This window comes from Tachysurus fulvidraco, chromosome 19 (assembly GCF_022655615.1).
Source record: "Tachysurus fulvidraco isolate hzauxx_2018 chromosome 19, HZAU_PFXX_2.0, whole genome shotgun sequence".
NCBI classification, from domain to species: Eukaryota; Metazoa; Chordata; class Actinopteri; order Siluriformes; family Bagridae; genus Tachysurus; species Tachysurus fulvidraco.
The window spans coordinates 9943784-9955639 of NC_062536.1; the positions used below are offsets into that span (position 1 = coordinate 9943784).

The window sequence follows — 11856 nt, forward strand, 5'->3', positions numbered from 1 at the left end:
TTTTCTATTTATTTACTTTCCTCCTGATAGGCTGTGCAAATAAAATAAATATATTACAAATAAAATATATGGGGATTTCCATATGGTAATATATTGTGTCTTTGCAGAAGAGTGCAAAGTAAAATTATACATTATAAATTATAGAACATAACTATTGTGTTTGCTAATAAAAAAAAAATCAGGCATGTTACATGTAACCCTTTTTCAATCAATATGGGCTTGGTCTTTGAAACCTGTCAAAGTGGACAAATAATCACACTTGCAGTGTAAATAATTGCACTCTCAATTTCATCAAAAAGTCATAGCTGGCAGATTAAACCTGAAGCGATTTATTGAGAGCTTCCTCATACAAAATGGCAGTGTTGAGAGATTTAAGCATGACCTATAACACAACCACAGGATAACAATGACATTCAACAGACACAATAAAAAAATAAGTCTATCTTACAAGAATATAAACCACATATCTTATAAATAAATGTATTCTGATTTGTAACACAAAAGCAGAAATATACGCAACAGTCTTGTGATGGATGTTGTCATATTTGTTTGCACTGTTCATTTTACAGACAATTATTAATATGTACTGTTCTATCATGAGATAACTCACTCTTATTGAATTAGTTATCAAAAAGAGAAATAAAGTGCAAATGGTCATACAGAATAACAGTCCACAACAAAATACATGGACAATAACAATAAACATACAAATAAATCCGTGTGGTATGTTTTTATGAATATTTCCTTTCCACTTTTTTCCCCATTGTCACAATACAGGAACATGAAATGCAAAGCAAAATGAACACAGAACATTCAACCATGAGCCATCGTTCAACATTGAGCTAAACTTCTATGTGCTTTGCGAAGTCATTCAGTAGATTGGACTTCTCAGAGTCTTGTAACTCAGATTGTTCTGAGATATTTCCATCAGCAAGTACTGTTGTGGACATCAGCTCAGTTTTTGAGTTCACCTCCTCGGTCATTGGAGAGAATAATGCTGAAATGCAAATGATATGATATGCTTTAGAGACATAGACATGTCTATGGGTCAGATATTATTGAATTACAGTTTTAGCTTACATAATTAGTCAGTTGTAAATAAGAATTTGTGTATATAAAAATCAATGCTAAGTGTTTACAGTCCATTACATCTCTTCCCTCTTCATAATACAGGAATTATCTAAAAGGTGAGATGAACTCACCACATTTAAGAACTTTAAGAGCTCCCTGTGAACTGAGTATACTTATTAATATACTTACTGAATATACTTATACTGCTCTCATATAAGAGAAACCTTTACCTGTGTGTGGGCCTGGGAAGCGTGCAATGGCCCGAGTCTTTATTGTCCTTTTGATGTGGTAACCTGAAACCAATTTAACACGAGTATGATGTTTTAAGATAACAGGATATTGACCAATATTGTTCAAAATACATTATGAGAGGCTTGTATACTATTAGAGGTCTGTATATATCTATAGACATGCATAGTAATTACAGTACATTGCATGGTATGTCTAAACACATGCTTTTGTGTTCTATATTTTATTTTTAAAAATCCTGAAAATCCTCTGAATCATTGTCAATGCTTTTCAATTATCTTCTAGCTATGACAATCATTCAGCAACACACAGGATTATAACATTACAGAAAAGCAACATTCATGGTAGTACAGCCTTAGAAAACTGATTTTGACCATAACATTCAGATATTGACCACATCTTGACCATATTCACAATTACACATCAGTGATTTTGTCTTTGCATTGCTATATCACACAAAAATAGACATATTCAACCCACCAAACATTGCAATGATCATCACAGCAGAAGCGACGGCTATAGCTACGGTCAGTGTCATTGCTGGCACGATAAAATACATGAACTGCCATTTACTGTCACTGTCCTTCGGCTTTGAGGAAAATTGTGCTGTAGGGAGAAAAGAGAAATATGTGTTTGCATGCATTTCAGAATTTGCATACACTTCTCAACAACCTTTTGTAGATTTTAGGAAGTACAATACACTGAAAAAGATTTATGATGTGCCTTTTGTGTGAGGTCATGTGGAGGAAGGAGCTGTAACATGTTTGACATGGAGTGTCAGTAGAGTTCTTTCATTAGGCACTGGACACAGGCCAAGCTGATATCACATGCTGTCAGTGTATGCTTGGACTTGTTAAGTAATAGAGTACTATTTTCCACACCCAATTGGCAGATAATGGTATACATTAGCAGTGCTGTCTATAAAAGAGAAAACTGAAATCAGTATAAGGTGTCATTTTGGCAACAACATCAGATGATTTGTTGCTAATAAATGTCTGATGATGGCGACACGATGGCGTGACAGGGTGTGCTGTGTACAGTTTGTCAAGATCTCCCCAAGTATGCATGGGCTTCATCCAGATGTTCCAATTGCTCCCATCTCCCAAAACATGCTGGTAAGTTGCTAAATAGAACCTATGTGTTTATGAGTGTGCAAATGTATACGCGTGCAGCTCTTGGATAGACTGGAGTCTCATTATGGCTGCATTTATACATTGAGCAATAGAACACAGAAGATGAATGAATGAAAGATGGTTATAAAAATGGTTATAAAAACACAAAAAAAGCGATGCTGGAGCTGTTTTATTTCTACCCTTCCCCACACACAAAGAAAAAAGAATAATATAAAGATAAACTAATCTCAGAACTTACCGCATGGCGGCTGACAGTAGAGTTTGGCGACTCCGTATTTTACATTCGCACGCTTTGCCTGAGGAAAAGATTTTTTGATTAGTTGCACAATGAAGTATTTTTGAATGACACAAAACACATTGAAATTTTATTTTATTTACCTTAATGCAAAGACCTGATGTACAAAGATCCAAAGCCAGATTTGGTCTCACAGGTTTAAATTTCTCCTGAAGAAGCAGAAAAAACATTTCATTGCCCATTCAAAAGCAAGTAAAGCTCCAAACAGGAACCAGTGTAACCTCTTGGGTTTAGTTCAATTTAAAAAAACACACAAACACAAAGTTGCATCTATTCCTACATGCTGGTACTTGATACCAAATAAAAACATAGAAGGATCTTTATTCCGAAATGTTTTGCCGGCTAAAAAAAGCACACCTCTGTTTTCTTGTGCTAAAAGCTTCATGGCACCTCTGCAAATCAAGGCACCACTTCAGAAGCTTCACAAGCATGTTTATAAAGATGTTTTAAATGATAATGAAGGTACGAGATCTATGACTCATTGTCTCCTGTATTTGTGATAGGTTAATGTTCCCAGTTGCAATTGGCTGGTGTAAATGTTTGATGGAGGTCATGTTTTTGAGTCATAACTTTATCATAGTTAAAAATCTCACGTTGTCATGTACAAAGACATTATTGTTTTGCTAAAAGGAATTTCCTACCTGTCATTTTGACACAAAAGTCATATTTTTATAACACTTTGAAATTACTGTGGCCAGGGTATTGTGAACTATTTTAGGCTACTTAAAAAATAAGTAGTTTTTTCTTATAGTGTATTTTCTTTACACTATAACATATGTTGTATCGTTAGTCTCATTACTCTTTAGTGTTATATATTTATCAACCGGTTGAGCCAGTATCTGCCTCATTGAAGTGACAAGTAACTTTGGATTGTATTTCAAAGTAAGGTTTATGTATGAAGTTGTCAACAAAAATCTTTTGTGTAAAGAAAATAAACTTCTGTAGTCCAATTAGATTGCAGACCTATGTTGTATTTTCATCCATTTCAGATATGCATGATTGCATTTAGGATCTAGTTTATAAAGTTTCAGAACTTCCCTAACATGGCCTATTGATCTAGCACAGATACAATAGTGCCCAGATATGGTACCTTGGCAAAAAAAAAACTGTATTTAAAATTTTAGAAAGTGATATTTTGCAGTAGTGCTCAGTACAGACAAACATGCCACTACATCTGATTGATTTCAACTCACCACATCAACTAAGATGGTTTGTGTGTCCTCATACCCAGACACTGCATTCTTGGCTGTCACACTCAAAGAGAGGCTTGCTTTGACCCGGGAAGTCACAAGTAGCTGTGGCATGTCCACTTCATCAGAAAATTTTATGTCCCAGGCTAAAGAGACAGATTAAAATGTTAAAGAATGTTTAGTTACATGTATAACATTAACTTAGGCTTCGCATAATCTTTAGTATTTATTAATATATAAGTGTTCATATAATATTTGGCCAAGATTTAACCAAAATAAGTGATTAATGTAGCTACAAGACATCCAATCATTTATTTTATTATTTTATTGAATTATTACTATTATAAGCTTCAAAAATCAGACCTATAAGGCTCATACATCCAAACATAACTTGAAGGTTTACCCATTACAGTGGAAATAATAATATAGTTCAACTAAATTTTGAGATTATACTGTAAAAGAAAAGTCTTGAGAAAGACTGTTTGTTATCTGCTAATCTATCCAATAATCAGAGCAGGGAAATCCTTAAACTGTGCAAGGCAAACAAGTTCCAAGGAAACTCTAGGAAATGCAACACTTCAAGAAAGCATTGTTTTTCAAGTTATGTAACAGCCAGGGAACATCGTGAACTCGTTATTAGAACTCGTTCTAATAAAAGAAGGTGGTTTGATAACATTGAGACTCACATGTACAGTACAAGTAAGTATATCATTTAGTGGAAGTTAATTACCAAGAAAATTCCCATCTGAAAATGGGCACTTTATCCATACACCGCTGTCAGTGATGAACTAAAAAGGCAAAAAACATCAAAGCACATATTGTCTGAGAGTTGAATAAACGCATGTTTCACACGGTAGAGGAGTGTCTACAGTAAAATTGAAGCATGAGGACACAGAGACATCAGCAGTGTCTGATCAAAGGCTAGTGTTTGAACAGTAATATTTACCTTCATGCAAAGTTGGGGATGAGGATCTACTGTTGAATATGATACCTGGGAAAGGTGTGGTTACATAAGTCATTGCTAGCATTCTTTTGTTTACATTTCATGTATTTTTTCTGAAGCTTTTATGTATTCATTTTTTTTTGTGTGTGCAGAAGCTTACCATTCCTTTGACATATCTCTGTGAAGAATTTGCAAGGTCTTGGCACACACCTTGGTCTTGCAGCTCACAGAGAGAAATAACAACATTAACTTGGCATGAAGCTTCCCATGAAAGTGTTTCCTCCACAGGGTCAAAGGATATCCCAGTCCAGAGTTCCTCAACACCTAAAAAGAAGCATTTCTATTTGTTGCATGTTCATCATTGTGCGAAAATAAAATTTACCTGTTGTGCTTATTTATGAATAACCTTTACTTACGATTTTTGAAAGGGCAGACTTGAATTCGGGAAGCATCGGCCATGACAGACCAGCCCTGTGATAAAAAAACAGCACTGTGATTTCTATCACTGGTACTAAAAGAGCAAATATGTCATATCTAAGAGTTACACATGTAATCAGTTGTTACCTCGATACATAGGCAGGGCACTGGTTTGGCATACTTTAGGGTTACATTTTTCAGGGGATTCTCCTTTTTTAACTGTAACAGGAAACAGGACTAATTGAAAACAAATTATGTGTGCAAAGTACAAAGTACAAAAGAATCAAGTTCATCATGCCAACACCCAGTGTGCCTCAATTATACCCTTAAATCCTACACATGCTACAACTGTAAGTGTAATAACTGTAAATATAGGATCCTGACCTACTTTAATCTTCACACTAGTCTAACAGATTATTAAACTATTATTGTCTTTATTTTTAAATAGAATTATCTATTCACTGAAAAGGAGTGAAATAATATGTTGCTGCAGAAATAAGGGAAAATGTAAATACAGAATTTAAATCCTAGTTTTTTTCAGTGTATATTACAGTGACGATCATATTATCCAAACTTTTAGCAAAATATCTTTTGAATTTTTACACTTTGACAAGGAAATTCTGAACTTTCCCTGGCTATAATCACTGAGGGTGAAATCATTGCTTTATAAATTATAAAATAACATAAAAAATTATAATATTTTAACTTTTACAAAATGTTTACTAGCCTTACAATTAAGTACAGATGAACCAAGAAATTTTCCAGTGGTAGGGAATTATTTATTTTTATAAATATGTTACTTGTACTAGTCAATAATTATCATTTACATCTATGGGATTTGGCAGACACGCTTATCCAGAGCAACCTACATTTATCTCATTTATACAACTGATCAGTTGAGGGTTAAGGGCCTTGCACACTAATTAGACATAAACACCTACTGCTATGTAATTCTGGAAGTTCCTCAAAGTCTTCATAAATGTCTTTGCATTTTGACCTCTTCAATGAGCACTTGAAGGCATAAGAGCTAAGCAGCATGTGAATTCCTAACTTGCAAATCCCTTAACACTTTCTAATTGGGTTTACACAAATTAAGCCACTAACCCCATTCCAGATTCTACAATTCATATGTTCATCTTAGCCATGAGTGTAGAAACATTAGAAAAGGAATTCACCAATACATGAGCTCCAGTGCCAGTGCAGATGTAATTCTTGTGGCAGAGTCTAACATGGTAATCTCTGTCCTCCAGCATGTCTGACACACTTATATGCACTTCTTTCCTCTCCAAGTCCACTTCATAGTTAATCTTGCCGGCTGCCAGACAGACCAAGATTTTCCATAAGACCATAGTTTACATCTATAGTTCATCTATTACTTTTTACGAGGGTTTAAATTCTGGAGATGGATAAAAAACTAAGGATAATAATCTCAAACTTACTAGTACATTCTGGGATGTTTCCTTGTAGTTCCTTGTTGCTGCAGTCTGACATAAGAAATAAAAAAAAAAATTAATTTCTTGTTTTGACAGGCTAACCATCAACTAATAAGTGAGACATCTTGCATGTTACTAAATCTGGCATCATGACATTTCACAAAACAAAAAGGAAATTCTTTATCTTTTGTATTTCCACCAACGTAACATTATACCACACCACACCCCGTACCTGGAACCTGGTATGATTTGGAATAAGCCACATCACAGAATCGGGGCCAGGTTTGGAGGGTTAAGTGAACATCCTGCCCTATGCCTACTTCCAGACAATCGTCCTGAATATTGACCTTTGAAAGAAAAAGAAAAAAAGTCACACAAAAATCAATCAGTCATCTATTCTTTTAAGCCTCTAAACAAGCATTGCTAAATTTTCAATATCTGGCACAGAATGAATAAAAAGACTGGGAAGAACATTCACATTAATGCCAATCTGCTGCAATCCATACTTGACATGCAGACAATAGTACCTGATGGCCCACCACTTTTTCTTTTTGCGTGCGAGAGAAGGTCACGATCCTGCAGTGTTCCATCATCGCTGCACTGATTGTGCACATGTAGATGCCGTGGATGTGTTCTGGAAGAGAGGAAAACCATATTTATTTTTCATAATGAAAGGGACCTCCAGTAGTGCTGTGTTGTGATGACAGATGACAAAGACAGCCTAGAGCCTTTGTAGATTAGATCAGGAGGGACATCCCCATAATCACAGTAATTCAAACTTGTCCTGGTATGAGTCACTTACATAGAGTAGGAACATGACTCAAAATGAAGCAGGAAATAGAACTACTGTGTCTAACCTCCTACACTACAATGACTACAAGTGCTGATTTAACTTTCACAGTTAATCTTAAACTAACTCATTTAACTTGCAAATATAACACAAAATCATTGTCCTGAAAGAAGCTTAGACCTACTCTTTAGATGTAGATGAGTGCTGACTCTAAGGTAAAGAGAGCACCGTTGAGGCCCTTCACACCTCATCACCGTGGAGATGCTTGTGTTCCTGAACACATCTCTGGTCATGCGGTCAGGACGTTTCTTGCATTGCTCAAATGACACTGTAAAACACAGATCCCATCACATACATGGCACATATTCCTTTGCTAAGTGATGAATTAAGTGAGTTCTTAGTCTCCAGTAGCATGTAATTTAGCAGCTATATTTCTATATATAATAATGTTCCATGATAATGAACTTCAAATGCAATGGTTCAATAGTAATTCTAAATAGTAGTAAAAAGTGACAAACCAAAACATATCCTTATCAAGATAAGAGTTTTTCAGTTAACAGTTTTGTCTATGGACCACCCACGTCACTATTCGTATTCAGATCATATCTGATTCAAATTACACAGCATTGTGTGATCCAAAAATAAATTAATAATACAACAAAACAGTACTTACGGTGAGGCTTCAGCTTGCAATGGAGTCCCTGTAAATAAAGAAGCCCAAATGCGTCAGGCTATTTGATACATAGTGTTCCCAAATGATACACAGAGGTGCAGTAATACAGATTAGATTTATTCACAATAGTCCTGGCAAGAGGAAGCAGCTGAGACAGTAGGGGTTTGCCCAAAGTGCTTTGCACAGTCCAACATCCTGGTTGTTCACACCTCACGTGAAGTATATTTATGCTATATTTATCCTCATCTATAAAGTCCTTACTGGATATTTGTAATGTGACTGGAACTTTGTCTGTATGATTCCTTAAGTTAAATGCCAGTTACTTTAAATAGAAACACACACTGACAAGTAAGTACAAATTAAATTAGCATGAGTCACAGCTTTTTTTTTAGGTCTAGCTGTTCTGAATTTTTCTCTGAAATTAAAAATGTTTACAACAGTGGGAAACGAGGACCGAAAACGGAAGAGGAAAATCATACTTTCATATTGTGTGTGTGGCTGTGGGTGTGTGTGTGTGTGTGTGTGTGGCTGTGTGTGTGTGCTGTATGTTCAACAGCACCTCACCTGTAATATGCTGAAGTAATTAATTAAAAACAGTCTGGTTTCCTGTAGAGATCATTCTTAAGCTAATTTAAATGAGTGGTTTATTTAAATGAAACACACCCACAGAATATTTGCCAGAAAATCGTTCCCTGGTGCTCTTTATTGAAGCTTAATTATTAAGTGGAATCTGTACAGATGACATGAGTTTACATGTATGTTATAATTAAAAGATAGGTGATGTTTTGATATATAGTGCATTATGTCAGGGTGTAATTTCCAACAGCAAACATTAAAATAATTTCTGCTTTTATTGGGAACTTATATACTCTCCATAGTTAATGATCAATGTATTTTGATTGATTTGGGCTTTTAATTGCATACCCAGGTTTGATTGGTCCACTTTAGTGGCAATTACACAATATATTCTCGGTAGACATCTGATTCTGTTTTCACTATTCAATGTTATCTTTTAATATTAATCTTAAAATGATTAACAGCAATAACTATACAAGAACTATAAGAATATAAAATATTAACCTAGACCTTTGACATGAAATACTTTATGACACACATCACCAGAACTTCATAGAACTTGTCTCACACAATCACACATTGGGATAAAACCAGAATATAGTGTAAATAATCAAATACCTGCGAGCAACGGGATTCACATTGCTCAATCCTCTCTACCCGTTCTCCCTGCAGTCTGGAAGTGCAGGAAGCCAGCAAGAACAGCAGCAGTGGCAGCAACACACACTTCATGTCTAATCACAAGCCTGGAGTTGGTTGAGGGGTGAATAGGCTGGAGGTGCTGAAAGAAGAGAAGCCAGATAGATGATGGACTAAGGGCAGGTTAAGCCTGCTTGTACAGTCTGCTGTTTTGATCTGTGTTTCCCTCTGAGGCTTTATGGTCATTACATATAAAAGTGAAGGTGATGAGCTCTTATTATATATACTGTAGTCATGGGAGGAGAGGGGAGGGACTTCTCTCTCTCTCTCTCTCTCTCTCTCTCTCTCTCTCTCTCTCTCCCTCTCTGTCTCTCCCTCTCCTCCTCTTTCCCCCATTCACACACATATATACACACTTTTCTCTTTTTACACATAGTCTATTCTATTGACATATTTTCTCTTAACATTTATGTTCTCTTCCTTCACTCTTATTAGTGCCCTTAACATTATATTCCACAAAGCACATCTACAGAAAATCTTTCTATTTTTCTCGTTCCTCTGGCCATATACACTATATACCTTTTCTCTGTCTTCTCCCCTTGTCTTTCTCCCATCTCTATCACTATATACATGTTTAACCATCCATACAGTTTCACTTTCTATGTCTACCACTTTCTATCTCTGTTTCTCCTGTATTATTCTCACACTTTCTTTTATTCCCTGTCCTCTACTCTGTCTCTTCCTTTTGCAGATCCAGCTTTAACTGATAAGACCACTAGGGGGCCCCAAAAAAAAGTTGACCTATATACAGAACAATGTGAGTTCGAATGGGGGGAAACATACAGGTATTTCTTAGGGTGTAGTATTACTCATGCTAATAGTTTCATATTACTTATGCAAATTCAGCAGAACCACATCCTAAGAACTCAAAAACGTTTCTTGTTACTTCTCTTGTCTGCTCAAAGAATCACTTACAAAAGGGAAAATTTAAACTTGCAGATTTGCATCTGTCCAGGCCAAGACACAAATATGGGTTAGGATAAAATATATAAGAAAAAGGTAGCTCCAGCTCCAGCCAGACATACAGTAATATGTTGGTACTGATTAACTGATTAACTTTTCTCTGAATTACTGCATTTATTGTCCTTCAGAACTGTTGTTAATGTGTTAATGTGATTCTATCTGTTAAAAGGATTAAAGGCGAGTATTTTACAGCATTTGGCGAAAGTGCACAAGGAAGTGATACAGTTACTGACATTGTTAATGAGGTAGTTAGCTGTAGACCGAAGTTCTTTTTTTGGTACATGTTTTGGATTGTCCTGTGTTTTGGGATACACCTACAGTATGTTTCATTCCCAACATGTTTGTAGATAAATTGAAAAGATAAACTGTTGCATATCCCAAGTATTCCCCCAGACATCATGTAGGCTGCAAAGGTTTGCACCCAACTGTGCAGTAGATTGATTGATGGTAATTCATGCATTTCTGTAGCTTAATTCATGTAAAGAATCTCTTTGATAAACACACAGCCAGTATTGTATCACTGCTTTTTCTTCTTAACCAAAACTCTCCTTATCATCGTCTTCTGCTTGTAATAAGATTGAAAACACAGATGCTTGCTGGGAAATCCAGAAATGTACCAGCTACCTCCTACCTGAAGGAGCTTATCAATCTTGCTCTGCAAAACATTTCTTACCTATTCTTGCAAAACATGTCTCTATCGTGGTGTAATTTAAGCTACAAATGCTTCAATCTACATATATATATATATATATATATATCTATATATATATATATATATATATATATATATATATATATATGTGTGTGTGTGTGTGTGTGTGTGTGTGTGTGTGTGTGTGTGTGTGTGTGTGTGTGTGTGTGTGTGTGCTTTGTGAAGAGGTCTTCAGTCATATATATATATATATGTGTGTGTGTGTGTGTGTGTGTGTGTGTGTGTGGTGTGTGTGTGTATAACAGTATATATACTGTATGTATATTGCATACTGTTTTGTGTCTCTCCCAGCGATTCAGATTCATATACAGAGATTCAGGATCTACAGTGGGCCTCCTCATCTATACACATTTCCCAGACTATATAGAAGAAGAAGAAGAAGAAGAAGAAGAAGAAGAAGAAGAAGAAGAAGAAGAAGAAGAAGAAGAAGAAGAAGAAGAATGCCTTTATTGTCATTGTATTTTCCTGCATACAACAAAATTAGGAGCGCTGCTCCTGATTGGTGTAAGAAAAACAGACATGTAACCACAGAAAATAAATTTGACTATAAGCCTGTACAGTACACTTTTACACATAAATACACCAAGTGATGTTCACATTAAGCAGTCTGAATAAAGTGACCACTGATAGTAATAAAGTGACTATTTAGTAACGTGACCATAATATTGCACATTGGCCTTTCCAAATTAGTATACTAAGTTTGATGTACAAGAGG

At 35.5% G+C, this 11856-nt stretch overlaps 1 protein-coding gene across 1 annotated transcript; it reads right to left on the reverse strand.

Annotated features, from left to right (window-relative positions):
• Nucleotides 1-306: 306 nt before the first annotated feature.
• On the reverse strand, nt 307-9668 carry il17rel (interleukin 17 receptor E-like). The gene is made up of 18 exons (XM_027151135.2): nt 9389-9668; nt 8195-8222; nt 7706-7849; nt 7259-7365; nt 6964-7078; nt 6738-6782; nt 6474-6613; nt 5446-5517; nt 5298-5352; nt 5042-5205; nt 4885-4929; nt 4669-4726; nt 3942-4084; nt 2832-2897; nt 2692-2749; nt 1801-1926; nt 1302-1364; nt 307-997 (listed from the first exon to the last, which is right to left on the reverse strand). Exons 1-18 carry the CDS (start codon nt 9497-9499, stop codon nt 843-845), a joined length of 1695 nt encoding a protein of 564 aa, XP_027006936.2. The 5' UTR covers nt 9500-9668; the 3' UTR covers nt 307-842.
• Between the last annotated feature and the right edge of the window lie 2188 nt (nt 9669-11856).